Raw genomic sequence first — 16,695 nt, 5'->3', positions numbered from 1 at the left:
GCATGCAAAAGGGATGTAAAATCAAGCCAGGTGTGAGAGTTCACAGCTTAGCTTAAAATATTTGTGGTTTAAATGGAAATCAATGTGTTAGCACTGCCTGAGGTGACTGAGATGTATGTGGCCTTTGATTTGGGAGGCTGGGAAAGGATGAGCCCAGATGCTACCTTCCCTGCCTGCGTGACCCTGCAGACAGGAAGCACCCTCCTGCCCTTCTCCCAGGAAGCATCTGAATCACCCCAGCCCTGCATCTCCCCCTTTCCTTCCCCTCAGAGCTACTGTGGACCCTGAAGAGCTGGAGAGGACGTTGCAAAGGTTCGGAGGCACACCGTGATGGTGGGAGCCATTCCACGGCAGCCACGCCGCTTCTGGGGGGTGCCTGACTGGCAGGCGTCTGCAGCCAGCTGTGCCAAGGACCGCCTGCTGCGGGGCAGGGAGGCTGATCCAGAGACACGCAGGGGTGAGAACTGTGGGGGCAGCCAGGATGGGCTGCACTGCTGGGGGTTACACAGAGGGGTTGAGGTTGGCTGGAACATGTGCAGGTTATCTGGACCAGCCCCACCTAGAGCCATTGCCCAGGACTTTGTCCTGATTGCTTGTGGATATCTCCAAGGAAGAAGATTCCGCAACATCTCTAGGTAACTGTTTATGCTTGGTCATGGTTAAACAAAACCGTGTTTTCTGATATTCAGAGGGCACCTCTTATCTAGATATCTAGATGAGATCTCAGAGCCTTCTGTTCTCCAGGCTGAGCAGTCCCAGGTCTCATAGGACAAATGCTCTATTCCCTTAATTTTTTAGTGTCCCTGTTTTGCACTCTCTCAGATGTGGCCTCACCAGCACTGAGCAAAGAGGGAGGATCAGTTTGCTCAACCTGCTGTTAATCCTGTGCCTGGTGCACTATTGTTTTTCTTTGCTGCAAGGGCACATTGCTGGCTCATGGTCAACATGGCACCCACCAGGACCCCCAAGGCCTTTTTTATTGTGCTGCTTTCCAGCCAGTCAGTCCCCAGCATATCCTGGTGCATGGTTATACCTTTTATCACTCCTTTTACACAGAGTCCCTCGTCTCAAGCACCTTGGCCTGCCATTTTCACATCCATATCCCAGCAGGATCAAAATAACATATGCAGGCTCATTCTCCACATAGCCTTGATCCACTTGGAGAACAAATTTCCCTATAGCTCACTTGGCCCTAAGCCCTTACTCCACAAGATCAGGCACAGCTGCAAAGACAGGCAAAAGGCAGAGCTGCCAGGCATGGGCAGTTTGTCCTCAGTCTGCTGGTGACTTTTCCTGCATCTCCTCAGCTCTTGTAGCCATTTCAGTATTTTTCATGCCTGAAACCAGCCAACATGTAGACAGGATTCTCACAGCTCTCAAACTGGACTGAAAATCAGAAGCGAGTCACCATGCTGCACAGAGAAGGGTAGGCCCTTGGAGCTGGCAGGAGTGGGTGGATGGTGACCCTGCTATCTCCCAGCTGCGGATTGATCTCCAAGCTGGTCCAAGTTGGCAGAGGTAACAGGGATGTTGTACAGGTTCCTGTCCCTGCTGTGGGGCTGGCACCAGCCCTGCCTCATTCAGTGCACGTGGCCAAGGCAGGACGTCTTGGCCAGCACTGGGAGATGTTGCTGCTGTTGCCCAAAGGGGTGATTACAGGCCTGAGCCCCTGGGACTGGTCTGACCTGCCTGACTCCTGTGCTCCACAACAGCACAAGCGTGTCCCTGGCAGAGGGCAGGCCTCTTCCTCCCCACCTGTCCAGACTTGTCCACAGTTGTCTCCTGCCTGTCTGGAGACTTCTCTCATTGCCCAAGCCAGGAAGCGTGTGCTGAACCTGCAGCTGAGTGATACCTGAGGGTTTCCCAGAAAGGCACATCAGCTAAGTTCCTCTTCCTGTCCCTCGAGAGGGTGATTCAAGTGGGCTGTGTGAGGAGCCCTGTCCCAGTGGGTTCCTTGCAGCTGGAAGCCTGGATGAGGATGGAGATCCAGGGCTGATCCTCATCCCTCTGCTCTCTTTTTTTCCAGATGCTGTGCTGCAGAGCACCTCATAGTAGAGGGCTCACACAGAAATCCTGAGTGAGAGGAGGCCTAGCTTCCACCCTCTGCCCTTGCACCCTGACCTGTGGCACTTTACAGTCCCCTTCCTGCTGCTGCATGGGCTCCGCTCGGAGTCCCAGCAAGTGAGGCTCCATGCGGCACATCCACACAGAGACGCCTCTGCCCCCAGAGCGCAGCACGGAGCCCAGCCTGTCCCGGCCCAGGGGGGAGACACCCTTGGAGCCTTCCTCGCAGTGCTGCACACACCGCAGCATCCTCATGGGCTACAATGAGACAGAGATCAAGCGCCAGAAGGTTTACCAGGTGTCCATCTTCTCCCATCTCTCCAGCTCCTCTGAGAGCACGGAGCAGCGGGCAGGCACCCGGCCAGCAGTCAAGAGGGGATACCCCGAGCAGCGAACTCTGGAGGGGGGACGAGATCCCAAACGAACTCACTGGGGTGACAGGGGGGTGGATGGAGGCCCTGGACAGCCTTCCCTGGATGATGATGATACTTTTGAAGATGGTCTGCTGGTGGAGGAGCTCTCCCTTTGCGGCTCTGCCCAACACTTCTCCCACAGCGGGCTGCGGGTGGTGGAGCACCGCTGTGAGGGCAGCCCTAGCCACAGCCCCAAGGCCAGCAGAGAGGACAAGTCACAGGATGTCTCCTTCTCCTCCTCCTCCTCTTCCTCCTCCTCCTCCTCCTGGCCCCAGCACATTGCTTGCAGTACTTTGCACATGAGAGACAGTTGCCCTGTCTCATCAGGGGATCAGCCCATAGACTATGGAGAGAATGGGGAGCCGTCAAGTGGCCGCAATGTACTTCACCTTGATTTGCACAGTATTGCACAAACAACCCAGTTGGACCCTGGTGGGAAGAGAGAGAAGCCAGGGAGCAGCCCAGCTCACACCAGCAGGGCTTGTGGAGAAGCAGAAGGGCCAGCAGTGGCCAATGGGTGCAGGGAGTCCCCAGTTCCACAGACAGCACTCAGCCCCGAGCCCAGCAACCTGAGCTCCCAGGAGATGACACCCTGTGGGAGCAGCCAGCTCAGCAGCACCTGCCCAGCCAAAAGGAAGTTGCTGCCCGCTGGTGAGGTTATGGCCGACTCCTGCTCTGAGGATGAGAGCCTGTCCCCACCAGCAAGGAAAAAGAGGGTCCTGCCATGCCATCCTGTGCCCACAGCCTGCCGCAGCACTGATGCCAAGGGAGCTCCGTTCTGGAATCACCTGCTTCCTGCAGCCAAGGTGAGCATTGCTCCCAGGGGAAAGCAGGGAATGGCCTGGGGATGCCCAGAGCTCAGGACTGTGCTTGTGGGCAGTGTGGTCCACTGTGGCACCATGCCCTGTGCTATCCCTGAGCTACAGTACTGGTGTGAGCAAGGCCGCAGCTGACAGTCAGCCCTGACACACATGGTCTGTTTTAACCAAATCTTGACATCTTGCAGTCACTAGATCCTCTGCATGCAACTGCTTTTTCTCCTGGAGAGCCTTGATTGGGCAGGAGACAACCTCCCCATGGCAGTGAGAGCTGCACATGTCATGAAGCCACTTTTGGTGTCTGATGGCTTCATGTTAGGCCATGATATACCAGCAAGATTGGAAAGAGGGCTGGCCTCTGCCTGCCTGGTGACAAGGAAGGCAGATGTGTGGGATGGCTTGAACTCCTGGCCATGATGCCCCTTAGAGCAAGTGACCAGTGGCAGGCAGTGGGACTGAACATGCTTTGACCAAGGAGCCCAGTGCTGTATACAGAGATGCCACTGGCTTTTCTGCCCTGTTGGGGTCCCTGTGGCATGTCCTCAAGGTGCCACAAGCTCTCAGCAATGGGGCAGACGTGTGAGGTTTGCAACCCTCCCTAGCAGCTCAGGAGCTGCTTCAAATTCTCCCTTTGTTACCCTGCCCTTCTTATCAGCCCCCTGCCCTCACCCTGTCGTGCCAGCTGAGGCTGCAGGAGGCTCAGGCCAAACCTGGCCCCTTCTTCTTCTCTAGGGCATCCCTTGGTGTGGGGACACACAAGAACTGATGTCAGAGCTACCCTGGCTTCTTGCTGCTTGGAGCTGGGTCACACCATCCATGGCACACAGCTCCATTGCTGTGTGCCTTTTTCATGACTGTCCCCCAGCCCAGCTGCCCCCAGCACTGTCCTTGCAGAGTGAAGCCCTCCAGCAGCTTCCCTGGGTTTTCCCGCCTGGTCATGCCAGCCAGCTCCATCATCCCTTTGTGTTGTGCTACCCTTTGTGTGGCTTCCAGAAGAGAAAGCCCCTGAAAAAGGGACATCTTTAAAAGGAGGCTGCAGTGTGACTGTGGCTTTAACTCCCCCACCCCACAGCTGTAGGATCCTAGCTGTGAGTAGGGGTGGCACTGCCTGGTGGCACTGCTGAGGACTTTGCATGAATCACCAGGGGACAGAACTTTTCAGAGGCTGGTCCGCAAGTGTCCTTGTAGGTGTCACCAGTCCCTGGGAGGTGCAAGGGGGTATCGTTGCATGGCTCTGTCTACAGGTGTTTGCCACTGGGGCTGCTCCTGAGACCTGCTTTCTAAAGAGGGAACAGTGTGTTGTACTCTTGGGTGTCAACACTCTCTTTCCCAGCTGAGCCACTTCAGGTTTTGGGCAACCCCATGTTCCCACCAGACACCCCAGTCCTTGTGCTGCCCTGTTGGCCACTCCTCCAGAGGCTGCTGATGGCTGCTCAAGGACAGGAGCCTGTTCCATCTGCTGAGACTGTCATGGGAATATGGGGCAGGACAAGGGACGATGGCACCTCCCAGTGGTTGCTGCCCTAACATGGCTCTCCATTTCGTGTCCTCTCAGAGCTCTTCAGATTGCACTGCGGTCGGGAGGAGGCTGAAGAGTGGGCTGCGTCTCAAATCGTGAGTGTGCTGGCAGCCCCGTGGGATGGACGTGGGGGCTCAGGGTGGACCTGCCCACCTCAGTGCCCTGCAGCCCCATGGGAGGTTTACCTTGGGTTGAGTCCTCTGCCCTGCCCTGGCCCATGTATCTCCCCTCCATAGGACTGCAGATGGGGCGGGGGTGGTGTTTATTCTTCCCCTGGGATGTAGGAAAGTGGGTTCAACCTCTAGCAGAGGTATGGGGGACCTGGAGAGGGATCCACATTCCCAGAGACATGAATAACCCAGGGCTGTGTGCTCTTCAGTCCAACACCAGTCTTCTCTCCTCACTCCAAGGCGACATCTCCGGACCAGCCTCCGGAGGGGCACCAGGTCCCCCACAGTGCCCTGGGCCACCACCACTGTCAGCCACGCTCTGCTGGGCAACTTTGAGGTAAGGGTGCCTTTCTGCTGTGGGAAGGTGGGTCCTGGGGACTGCATGCAGGGCTAGCAATGAGTGAGAGGCTGCACCTGATGGGAGCTGTGGTGTGAGACTGGGCTGATTGTCCCCAAAAGGCCTGCCTGCAGTCGCCACCACACAGCCCCACCAGCAGCATGGCTCAGCCAGCAGATCCTTGGGTGGAACCTGCTGAGATAGGTGCTGCCAGGCTGAGCCAAGGCACTCTCACTGCTTCTCCTTGTTAGATGGTTGGTGTTATTCCAGCAGTTCAGGGTGGGTCTGTCTCAGAATGAGGTCTCTGGGCACACGAGGGCAAGCAGTCAGCTGGGTGCAGTGAAGATGGGGATGACTTCACCTGGAGCATTGAGGCAGGGGTTAGGGCTGGTGTTTGAGATTCCCTAACGCTTCCCTCCCTCTCAGGAGTCCATCCTGAAGGGGCGCTTTGCACCATCGGGGAGGATCGAGGGTTTCACAGCAGAGATTGGTGCCAGTGGCTCCTACTGTCCCCAGCATGTCACCCTGCCTGTCGACGTCACCTACTTCGACATCTCTGAACACAGCGTGCCCTCGCCTTTCCTGGTACATGGATGTGGGGAGCTGGGGGGACTGTACCCTGACACCCTGGGGCAGCCCCTGGCTGTAGAGGGTGGCTCCAGCAACCACCTGTTAAGGGAGATGGCTGCCTGTGCCAGGAGCAGTCTTTAACCCAGAAAAGGGAAAGAAGAGGGAACATACTCAGGCTCTGCTGCTTCATGGTTGCCATTGTCATCACCTCTTTTGTCACCACCTCTCTGTTTCTTCTCCTGGTTTGGAAGGGGCTGAGGTGGGGGTCTTCTCGTTAACTTCTACCAGGTGTTCCCAGCAAGGGAGTCTCAGGCCCATGCTGGTTCCCAGCTTTCCCTTGGCTTTCCCCTCTCTCACACGCTGTTTATTTTGCCCCAGGGAGTGATTGACTTGGAGGCCTTGGGAAAGAAGGGTTACAGTGTCCCCAAAGCTGGAACCATCCAAGTGGTGAGTCATTCCCTGGCCTGCACTAGCACTGTGGGGATGGGGCTGGTTGGGCTCTGGTTGCCCTGCTGGGGGTGGGAGGGAAATGCTCCATGCTGTTGTAGGCAGGGCAGCAGCTGGAAGGGGTGTCTCCTGCAGAGAGATTAAATGGCCACCACCACAGCATAGCAGAGGGGAGCACAGGGTACCTAGGGTGCTGTCAAGGAGACAAGGTGATGGGAGAATCAGGGAAGGAAGGGCGTGTGAGGGTTTTGGCAGAAAAGTGCGTATGTGCAGTGGGAATGGGATGTCATGGAAGAGGAGCACAAGTGTGAAGGTGTGTGGAAAAAGCTATGGCACTCAGGCTAAGCCCTCTAGGATTTGTGTGGGGCTTTCTGGTTTCTTGGTCCAGCAATTTCTGCTCCCAGATGCCCCATCTCTGCCCTGCATCCTTCTCAGTCTCACCCCCTACCCCTCTGCCCCCAGACCTTATTTAACCCCAACAAGACTGTGGTGAAGATGTTCTTGGTGACATACGACTTCCAGGACATGCCGGCCAACCACATGACCTTCCTACGCCATCGCATCTTCCTGGTGCCCGTGGGGGAGGAAGAGGGGCCCACAGTGGCCCCCAGTGACCCACTGGGCACCAGCCCACCCCGCAGGGTCCTCTGCTACCTGATGCATCTAAGGTAAAGCATGCCGGGGCAATGGGCACCTGCCCCAAGGTCATCCCTGTGCTCCTCTCTTGTCTTGTCCCAAGCCTGCCAGGCAGCAGGAGAGACTGGGGAGGAGCAGCTGCTCCTTTGAGGAGGTTGGAGCTGCCATCCTGCCCAAGGGCAGCTGTCTCTGTCCCTCTGAAGGCAATCAGAGGGTGCCCACATTAGCCAGGGGCCAAAGTAGTCAAGGGGGTTGTGCCCTCACTGAGGATGGCCTTCCCTTACCTGGGGAGCCTGAGGTCCCTCTGTCCTGCTTGTCTCCACACAGGTTTCACAGCTCCAAGTCAGGGAAGATCTACCTTCACGACGACATTCGGCTGCTTTTCTCCCGCAAGTCGATTGAGGTGGATTCGGGGATCCCCTACGAACTGAAATCCTTCACAGAGATGCCGCGGAACCCCTGCTACTCACCCCGGGCCTGACCTCCTTCACTCCCTGCCCCCCAGGGCCACTGGGGAGCCTCCAGCCCAGCACTTAGGGGAGAGAAAAGGGCCACCAAGCACTGCTTTGAGATATCATCCACCCTCCCGACCAGCACGGACACCACGCTCTGCAGCAGGGCTGGGATCACCCAGGGCACTTCACCAAGAGGGGCAGGGGCTGAGGAGCAGCCCTGGCACCCCAGGGACATGCCCAAGCCTTCTGCTGGCACTGCTCCCAGCTTGGAGACTCGGCTGTTGGCTGAGGTTGGGTGGGTGGGAGTGAAGAGATGGACTGGAGCTGAGAGTGAGTCCTCCCACACTGGCCTCAGGTCTGGGAGCAGAAAGTGTGCAAGAGTTTGTATTTATTAGTATTTATTGTTGCTGGGAGCACAGAGGAGGCTGGTGCAGAGGATCAGAGGTGCTGTGCTTGTTCTTCCCTTCAGCCCTGCCTGCACCAGGCTGCCTGTGTTCAGGCAGGGCTGTGGGGACTGTGAGGGTGATTAGGGACAGGGAAGCCTCAGCCGATGGAAGGGAGAGTGACCCAGTGCTCCCAGATCAGAGGTGTATTAAAAGGCGCACTGACAGGCTGAGACTCACTGGAACCAGCTTTGCAGGGCCAGCCCAACTCCAAGCAGCTTGGAGAGGCCTGTGCGTCCTGTACTCTTCTGAGTCTTTTAGGGTAAGCTAGAACCCAAGAGGCCTATGGCTATCAAGGGAGTGGCCACTGCCAGGTTCCTGAAGGTAAGAGACACAGCTGCCACGTGGATGGGGACCTGGAGCTCTTTGCAGGAATATGGGGATAGCCCTCTGGGCAAGAGCCTCCAGAGCACGTGAGCTGTGAATCTGAGAAAATTGCCAAAAAAAAAAAAAAAAAAAAAAAAAAAAAAAAAAAAAAAAAGGAACTTTGCACTGTCTGTGGGTGTGGAGTGAATCCCATGGAATCCCATGCAGGAGGCAGCTTTGGGTAGGGTCTGCCGGCGGGGTGATCAGGAGCTGGAGGATGGTCAGGAGCCCCAGCTTAGAAAAATGGGGAAATGGGGAAGCAACAGAGGAAATCAGACTCTGGAACTTGGGCTGGTTACTCAGGAGCAGGACTGGAAGAATCCTGACTGGGGCAGTCAGAGGGACAGGGCCAAGGCTAAAACAAGCTTGCATATTCCCTGTCTGTATCACCTCTCTGTCCTCTGAGGGTCTCGGCAAGACTCCCCTGCTAGCCCAGGCTGCGGGGATCCTCAGCCCCTCTGTCAGAGAGAATAAAAGAGGGACAGGCACATCAGCTCCCACCGCTGGGGCTGAGACCCGAGCGCAGGGGGCTCAGTGTGGGGATGGGCCGGGATTGGGCTGTGGGGGTGAGGTCCTGCCCTGCCCTGCCCGGGGGCGGCCGAGCAGCTCCGGCCCTGCTGCGCTGGGGTTAGAAGCCTGAACCTGCCCATATACCACACCGGGGGCCTCAACCCCCCCACACCGGAGCCCTGGATCCCCCAAGCCGTGGATCTGAATCCCCCTCACACCAAGGGCCGCTCCCCCACTGCCCTGGCCAGCGGCTCTCGGGGACTGCCATGACACCAGAGTCCCCCTCGCCCCCAGGTCACCGGGGCTAGCCCTCTCGCCGTGGCCCTGCGAGCTCGCGAAAGCCGTGCCGGTACTTTTCGTGTTCGTTTCTAATTTAATAAACATCCGTTTGGAGCTCCAGAACGAGACCGGGGCTGCCGCGCCCTGAGGGGGGCGGTGCAGAATCGCGGGCACCCGGGCGGGCGGAACCGGGGGCCGCGGCCAGAGGAGCCGGAGGGACCGATCCGGGCGGCGCAGCCGGAAGCGGCGCGGCGCAGGGGCCTTCCGGGAGTGTGGAGCGGCGGCGCCGAGTGGGGCGGGCGGAAGGGGCGATGCTGTCGCGGGCGGGGATCCGGGCCCGGCCCGGCCTCGGGCTGCTGCAGGTGCGGGGAACGAGGGCGGGAGGGGAGGGAACGGGGAGAACTCCTCGTTCGAGAGTGCCCACGTGGAGAAGGTCCGGGTAGCGGATGCTGGAGGGGCCGGGAGAAGGGATTGGACTGGGGGCACTGGCATGAGGGGAATGGTGTTGGGGGTTTGAGAAGTGCTGAGGGGGAACTGGGCGGGGATGGGGTAAAGCGGTGAGAGGACACACAGAGGACGGACGGGCACGGGAGTCGCAGGTGGGGTTCAGTGGCGGTGGTGGTTTCGCGGGTCCGAGAAGGAGGTGAGGAGCTGTGCAGGGATTGGGGGTACGGGGTCACAGGGGGCTGTGGGCAAATGGGTTTCGAGAGATTGAGGCGGTCTGTGGTGTTGGGGCTCCGGGAAGACGCCGGAGTGGTGGTGAGGAGCTGGGCAGGAATAGAACTGTGTGGGTATGGCGGGGTGAAATAAATAAATGGGTACGGGTGGCTGAAAGAGAGTCGGGGGGGAGCTCGGTGTCGATGTTTGGGGTGAAGGGCTGGCGGTGTGGGGGCTCGGTGGGGAGAGCTGGGCAGGGACGGGGGAAGGGGCGCGGTGCGGTGGGCACTGCGTTTGGGGATTGAGCAGGGGCAGCGGGGTGACTGGGGAGAGCCGGGCAGGAGTAGAAGTGAAGGGCGGGGAGATGATGTAGAGAACAGACGGTTATAGAGAGGGAGGCTGGTCAGTGGCGGAGTGTTTGGGGCTGGGAAGAGCTGGGGTGTGGGCAGGGGGATGCACAGGGGTAGAGAGTAAGGAGAGAGAGGAGTGTAGTGCAGAGGCCAAATGAGTGAGGAAGTGACTCAGGAGGTGGGGTTCAGTGGGGTGGTGGTGTTGAGGGTTTAGGGGACACCGTGCATGGAGAGGGGCCGGGCAGAGAAGGAGGTGTGAGGAGGAGGGGTGCAGAGGACAAGTCGAGGTATGAGGGGGACTGAGAGAGAGGGCTCTATGGGGGGGTTTGGGGGTCTGCAGAAGTGCTGGGATTGTGGGGGTGAACTAGGCAGGGATTGGGGTACAGGGAGGGCATTGTAAAGGAGGCTGTGGACAAATGGGTATGGGGAGGGCCAGAGGGGGGTGGCTGAACATGGGGAGTGGTGAAGGGGGTCTGGGTTGTAGGAGAAGTGTATGTGTGGGGCTGTGGAGATGTGAGCTGGGTTGGGAAGCTGTGTGAGTGAGGGTCCATGGGGAGAAGGGTGAGGGAATGGTCGGACAGAATAGCCCTTTGTGGGAAGCCCTGGAGGCACCCAGAACTTTGGAGGAACAGGTTGTTGGAATGGGGTGGCCAGGGACAGAGGTGGGGGAGTGGGCCTGAATGGGTTATAGGGGCTGAGTGGAGCAGGAGAGACCCACATGCACACCCCTTCATTGGCCTTATGGTTGGAGGGAGGCTTTATTCCCCACTCCAGGGTGGATGAGAGAGGAGTGGAGACGTGCAGAAAGCTCTGGCATGAGAGTGAGCCCCCTGCACCAGTGGAGAAGACTGTCCCTGCCACCAGGCCTCATCCCTGTGGGAGCACCCTTACAGCATAGGCTTGTTTGGGGCATTGTTTCCTGCCCTGGTCTCCTGGTCAGAGCCCAGAGGGGGTATTAGGTGTGGAGCTGGGCTCTGAGGTGCCAGCAGCTGGTCTCAGCCCTGCTCCGTGTCCTTCCCTCAGCATTCCCAGCAGCTGAAGCGTGCGGCACGGCTGGCCCCAGCTCCGTGCCGCTGGAACTCCGGGCTGCCCATGAACATCGGGGTGCTCTTTGTGCCACAGCAGGAGGCCTGGGTGGTGGAGAGGATGGGCAAGTTCCACCGAATCCTCGAGCCTGTAAGGAGCAGCTTTTCTCACCTTCTGGATTCAGCAGGTTCCTAAAGCTGTAGTGAGGCGCGTCCTTTGCACGAGGATCCAAGAGGGGTGGTGGGCTCAGTTTCCCGGGCCGAAATCCTTTTGGCTGCCTGTGGAGTAATTTTCCTTGGTGGGGTGTTAAAAGCACTGAGTAACTGAAATTCCTTGTGTGTAAAACATGTTTGCAGTGTGTGGCATGGGCTTTGTTTGCATGACTCTCTCTACTCTATCAGCCATCTAATCCCACCCTTTTCCAGGGTCTAAACTTCCTCATCCCTCTCCTGGATCGGATTCGCTATGTCCAGAGTCTCAAAGAAATCGTCATTAATGTCCCAGAGCAGTCAGCTGTCACACTGGGTGAGGAACAGCTTCCGTGTCCTGCCCCTTCCCTTCTGCTGCATCTGGGGTGAGCAAGGGACAATGAGGATGAGTGGAATTGTCCCAAGCTCCTGCACTCAGCCCTGTCCCTTGGCCATAAAATCACAAGATCACTGAATGATTTGGGTTAGAAAGGACTTTAAAATTTGTCTCGTTCCAGCCCCCATACCATGGACAGGGGACACATTCCACTCGGCTGGGCTGCTCAAAGCCCTGTCCAGCCTGACCTTGAACACTTCCAGGGATGCGGTATCCACAGCTTCTCTGGGCAGCTTACTTCAGTGCATCACCACTCTCACAGTAAAGAACTTTGTCCTAACATCTACTCTAAGTCTGTCCTCCATTATCTTAAGGCCATTCCCCCTTGTTCCGTTCCTCCATATCCATGTGAAAAGGCCCTCTCCAGCTCTCTTTAGGTACTGGAAGGCTGTTGATGTGAGTGGGGGCAGCCTAGGAAGTTCCATCTGCTCTCTCTGGGCTGCAGCTGCCCCTTCTTCCTGAGTTGAATGCACCTTACCAGAAATTTTTCAGGTGTTTTTCTGTATTGAACCACAAAAGAAAATTCTGTTTCTGTTAAAACCATTTTAGAACAGGTTAGTGGATGTGATGTTAATGGACAGCTCTGTTATATTTCCAGTTTTAAGTGGTTTATTTTGGTTTTTTCCTCCTTAAGTCTTTATTTACAAGAGCTACAGTGTGAAATGCTTCTGTTGGGAAAATCAAGACCTGTTGTGTATTAAAACATCACACTGTTGTCCAGGGAACGTAAGGTCCTTTTTGCAAAGCCTTTAGATAAGAAGATCTATTTCAGCCAATCCTCTTCAGTGCCCTGCAGCTCTGTCAGGGTGAAAAAGGATGAGCCTGCCCAGCTGTGCTGTGGAAGAGGGGGGTTTCTGTGTCTTATTTGTGCTGCTTCAGTCAACAGGTTCTGTTGTTCTCTCCTGACAGATAACGTCACCCTGCAGATTGATGGTGTGCTCTACTTGCGGGTTATGGATCCCTACAAGGTACCATCCCTGCCCCTTGGGCACCTTTCTCTTGGCTCTGCCCGCTCCCTGCTTCCCAAAATGTGTGCTCCAGCCCTCTGTGTCCTGCCTGGCAGGTGGGCTGAGCACTCTGACTCTTCCCAAGGCTCCAGACTCCGTGTTTTCAGCAGGGGTGTCTGGCAGGTTTCTTGCTTTAGCGCTGTTTGTTTCTCCTGTCTTGTTCAGCATCCCTCTTGGCATCCCTATCCACTCTGTTTTGTGCTTCTGCTCTTCAGGCCAGCTATGGGGTGGAAGATCCTGAGTACGCAGTGACCCAGCTGGCCCAGACTACCATGAGATCTGAACTTGGCAAACTTTCCCTTGACAGAGTCTTCCGGGTGAGCCGGGGAGACAGTGTCTCCCAAAATCCCAGGACAGCCTGCATGGCCGGGCTGATGTGCTTAACATCAAAATGCCCTTTGCTTAGAGAGCTTATTGCTTCTGTTTCAGTTGACCTATTGGTAAATCCTTGGAGATGGGTCTTCTTTCAGTTGTTTTTTTAACAGGAGCTATTTTTTGCCCTGCCCTGGGTTATTTGGAGGGGATGATGGGTGGTATGTGTCCAGACCCAGCTGGTCCAGCTGCCTTTCTTGAGTCAGTGATTCTTTACTCAGCCCCAGTGATGAATATCCCTGACCTGTGTCATGGGGTACTGTAATCCTTGTACTACACTTGCTGGGAAGAAACTGGAGTTAGTGGCATTCTCTTGTATCCAGATGTACACCAAATGTTATATCCTAGAGGCTTCAGTGTGGAGCACTGCTCTCCCTAGGGATGGTGACCCCTTCCACAGCTGCTGGAAGCACCTAACGCTTCCTGAAACCTGTGGAGGTGTTTTTTTTTCTGGCAGAGCTTGGCCTCTGAGGGAGGTGTCTGTTTCCTTCCTGACACCTCTCTCATGCTCTCTGCCATTTCTTTTGTGCCATCCAGGAGCGGGAGTCCCTCAATGCCAGCATCGTGGATGCCATCAACCAGGCTTCAGACTGCTGGGGCATCCGGTGTCTGCGCTACGAGATCAAGGACATTCATGTGCCCCCACGTGTGAAGGAGTCCATGCAGATGCAGGTGAGGCTCTCTGGGAGAGAGGTCTGGAACAAGAGGGAAGCCTCCTCTTCCATGTTGCATTACAGAATCACAGAATCAGTAATGTTGGAAAATACTTCAGATCATCAAGTCCACCCTATGATCAAACGCTACCTTGTCAACCAGACCATGGCATCAAGTGCAGTGTCCAGTCTTTGCTTAAAGATCTCCATGAACAGTATCAGTGCCACTTCTCTGGTAGCCCATTCCAGTGTCTAATCACCCTTTCTGTGAAGAAGTTCTTCCTAATGTCCAACCTAAACCTCCCCTTGTGTTCCTTGAGAGTATGTCCTCTCATCCTGTTGCTGACTACCTGGGAGAAGAGGCCACCCCCTGTGTGACTGTAACCTCCTTCCAGGTAGTTGTAGAGAGTGATAAGGTCTCCTCTCAGGACCTTGTCTCCTCTTGTCCAGACTAAACAACCCCAGCTCTCTCAATGGCTCCTCATCAGACTTGTGCTCCAAATCTTCCCCAGTTCCATTGCTCTTCTGTGGATGCTCCAGCAGCTCAATGTCCCTCTTGAGGTGCCTAGAACTGGACACAGGACTCAAAGCGTGGCCTCACCAGTGCTGAGTACAAGGACATTATCACATTCCTGGTCCTGCTGGCCACACTATTGCTGATACAGGCTATGGTTTATTATTGTTACCTGTCCAGAGCTGGCAGCACCCAGCCCTTACATCAGGAGGGCACTTTGGCTGCAGACATACAGCTGCTGATTAAGTAACTCCTGTCATAATTTTTGTAGTAGTGGCACCTGCCTGCCACATAACAAGCCCTGCCAGGTCCCTTTAAAATCCCTACTGGGCGCTGTGGAGAAGCAAATCTCAGAGCTGAAGTTCTCCCCTTGAGAAAAGCTGGACACCAGATATTTGGGCTGGAAAAGGAGGAGGGGGAAGCAACTTAGGTGGGAATGGGGTTTGGAAGGGCTGTGTGGCATGAGGAGCAGAACCAACCTTACCCGAGACCACACAGTGTTCTGTAGCTGTATTTTCATGCTTTGCTAAGCCATGCTTCCCCCAGCAGAACAGAGGAGCATGTCCTTGCCCCACAGATGGGATTTCCCCAGCACAGCCATGGCAGGCTTGTGTCTGACCTGTGTTCCCAGGTGGAGGCAGAACGACGGAAGCGAGCAACAGTGCTGGAGTCAGAGGGGACAAGGGAATCAGCTATCAACGTGGCTGAAGGCCAGAAGCAGGCCCAGATCTTGGCATCAGAAGCTGAGAAGGCCGAACAAATCAACAAAGCTGCTGGTACTGCCTGGGGCTAAAGCGTGGGTTTCTGTAGCCCTCTAGACTGAGGGGTGGTGCTACAGGGGAGAGAATGTGTTACTGTGAGCCAGGCTTCCTCAGCCTCTCTGATCCTTCCCTGCTGGGGCCTCAGGCTCAGCTCCAGTTGATGTTGCTACCCTGGCAGTGCTGCTGTTGGGGAAAAGACAACCATGCATGCATTGAAATTGTCTTGATTCACTCCCTGAAATGGTAGGGATTCGGTCCTTGCAAGTGCTTTCTTGTGACTGATGTGCACCCTGCTGTGGTTCATTGCAGGAGAAGCCAACGCCATGCTGGTCAAGGCCAGAGCCAAGGCAGAGGCAATTCAGCTCCTAGCAGCTGCTCTGGCACAGCAGGTGAGTATGGCTACCTGGAGCAGCCGCTGCTTTGGTGCTGGCAGTGGGGGAGGTCAAACTGCGCGCAGGGTGGCACCTGGCTTTCTCCTGGACACTCCCTGGCACCTTCGGCAGCAGCAGAGAGTGAGGGGCTTTGCTGGACTGGCGTGGGCTGGGGAGGCAGGCAGGGATGAGCTGTTGGTGGCATGTGACTTGTCTCTGTGTCCCCAGCACGGCAATGCTGCTGCCTCCCTGTCTGTGGCGGAGCAGTACGTGAACGCTTTCTCCAAGATTGCCAAAGACTCCAACACCGTTCTGCTGCCCGCCAACACCGGCGATGTCACCAACATGGTCGCACAGGTCAGTGCAGCCCACGTGTCCTGGGCTGCACCCAGAGCCCCGTGGGCAGCAGGGCAGGGAGGGGATTCTGCCCCTCTGCTCTGCTTTGCTGAGACCCACCTGGAGCACTGCATCCAGCCCTGGGCTCCCAGCACAGGAACCACAGGGACCTGCTGGAGCCAGCACAGAGGAGACCATCAAGATGATCAGAGGGATGGAACAGCTCTGCTGTGAGGAAAGGCTGAGAGAATTTGGATTGTTCAGCCTGGGGAAGAGAAGGCTCCAGAGAGACATTGTAATACTTTCCAGTACCTAGAAGGGGCTCTGAAGGAAGGTGCAGAGATGCTTAGACCATAGGATGAGGAATGGCTTTAAACTGAATTAGTAGGTTGAGATTAGATTTTAGAAAGAAATTCTTCCCTATGAGGATAATGAGGCCCTGGCAAGGTTGCCCAGAGAAGCTGTGGATGCCCTGTCCTGATGTTCTGATCAGGTGGAAAGAGGCTCTCAGCAACCTACTCCAGTGTGGGGTGTGGAGGGGTGTGAAAAAGGATCTTTAAAGGCCCCTTCCAGCCCAAGCAGTTCTTGCTCTCACCCAAGTGAATCTTGCTCCAGGGAGGTGAAGAGGGCACCATGCTGCGGCCTGGCCCCCTCTTTTCCTTCCCTCCTTATGACTCTGTAATTCCCTCCAGGCCCTGGGGATCTACACCACACTGACCAAGCCACAAGCTGTGAAGACCCAAGATGAGATGCCTCCAGCCCACGAGGACTCCCACTCTTCTGCCACGGAGGTGCTGAAGGCAGAACAGGGCAGCTCCAGCTAACAGGGCTGGAAGGATCTCATACCCTCTCCTGAGGCCTGCCAGCAGTCCTGTTCTGCTGCAGGCAGCCGCTCTTGTTCCCTTAGTCCCTATTTTGTATTGGATTTAAATCATGTAATAAATGGTAACAGTGCTGCTGCAGCATGTTCTCTTGTGCTTGGGTGCCTGACCCCAGCATTCGATCCCAAAGGGGGATCATCCCTCCTCAACAGGCT

The 16,695-nt window shown here is 56.3% G+C and overlaps 2 protein-coding genes across 7 annotated transcripts in view; both read left to right on the top strand.

Moving 5' to 3' along the window:
• Positions 1-9,166, top strand: part of ATOSB (atos homolog B) — a 39,318-nt gene extending 30,152 nt beyond the window's left edge. For all 6 annotated transcript variants that reach the window (XM_064735324.1, XM_064735321.1, XM_064735323.1 and 3 more), the window contains 8 exons: positions 271-457; positions 2,027-3,283; positions 4,851-4,909; positions 5,225-5,321; positions 5,748-5,906; positions 6,270-6,338; positions 6,801-7,006; positions 7,302-9,166. In XM_064735324.1, the coding sequence (XP_064591394.1) occupies positions 2,192-3,283; positions 4,851-4,909; positions 5,225-5,321; positions 5,748-5,906; positions 6,270-6,338; positions 6,801-7,006; positions 7,302-7,455 (1,836 nt within the window). In that variant the 5' untranslated portion in view covers positions 271-457; positions 2,027-2,191 and the 3' untranslated portion in view covers positions 7,456-9,166. The remainder of the gene's footprint in view (positions 1-270; positions 458-2,026; positions 3,284-4,850; positions 4,910-5,224; positions 5,322-5,747; positions 5,907-6,269; positions 6,339-6,800; positions 7,007-7,301) is intronic.
• Positions 9,167-9,257: 91 nt separating this feature from the next.
• On the top strand, positions 9,258-16,621 carry STOML2 (stomatin like 2). Its single transcript, XM_064735327.1, has 10 exons — positions 9,258-9,389; positions 11,058-11,210; positions 11,486-11,585; positions 12,555-12,613; positions 12,868-12,969; positions 13,562-13,696; positions 14,823-14,967; positions 15,262-15,341; positions 15,552-15,680; positions 16,352-16,621. Exons 1-10 carry the CDS (start codon positions 9,339-9,341, stop codon positions 16,481-16,483), a joined length of 1,086 nt encoding a protein of 361 aa, XP_064591397.1. The 5' UTR covers positions 9,258-9,338; the 3' UTR covers positions 16,484-16,621.
• The last annotated feature ends 74 nt before the right edge of the window (positions 16,622-16,695 follow it).

The sequence above is a fragment of the Zonotrichia leucophrys genome, chromosome Z (assembly GCF_028769735.1).
Source record: "Zonotrichia leucophrys gambelii isolate GWCS_2022_RI chromosome Z, RI_Zleu_2.0, whole genome shotgun sequence".
NCBI lineage: Eukaryota > Metazoa > Chordata > Aves > Passeriformes > Passerellidae > Zonotrichia > Zonotrichia leucophrys.
The sequence above is the reverse complement of the archived record's forward strand: the minus strand, read 5'-3'. Positions and strand labels throughout refer to the sequence as shown.

Bases quoted from the DNA above. Each gene is read 5' to 3' on its own strand.
- STOML2 (XM_064735327.1), top strand. From the start codon at position 9,339: ATGCTGTCGCGGGCGGGGATCCGGGCCCGGCCCGGCCTCGGGCTGCTG. The intron at 9,390-11,057 runs GTGCGGGGAACG...TCCTTCCCTCAG, and splicing joins CCGGCCTCGGGCTGCTGCAG to CATTCCCAGCAGCTGAAGCG. The intron at 11,211-11,485 runs GTAAGGAGCAGC...ACCCTTTTCCAG, and splicing joins TCCACCGAATCCTCGAGCCT to GGTCTAAACTTCCTCATCCC.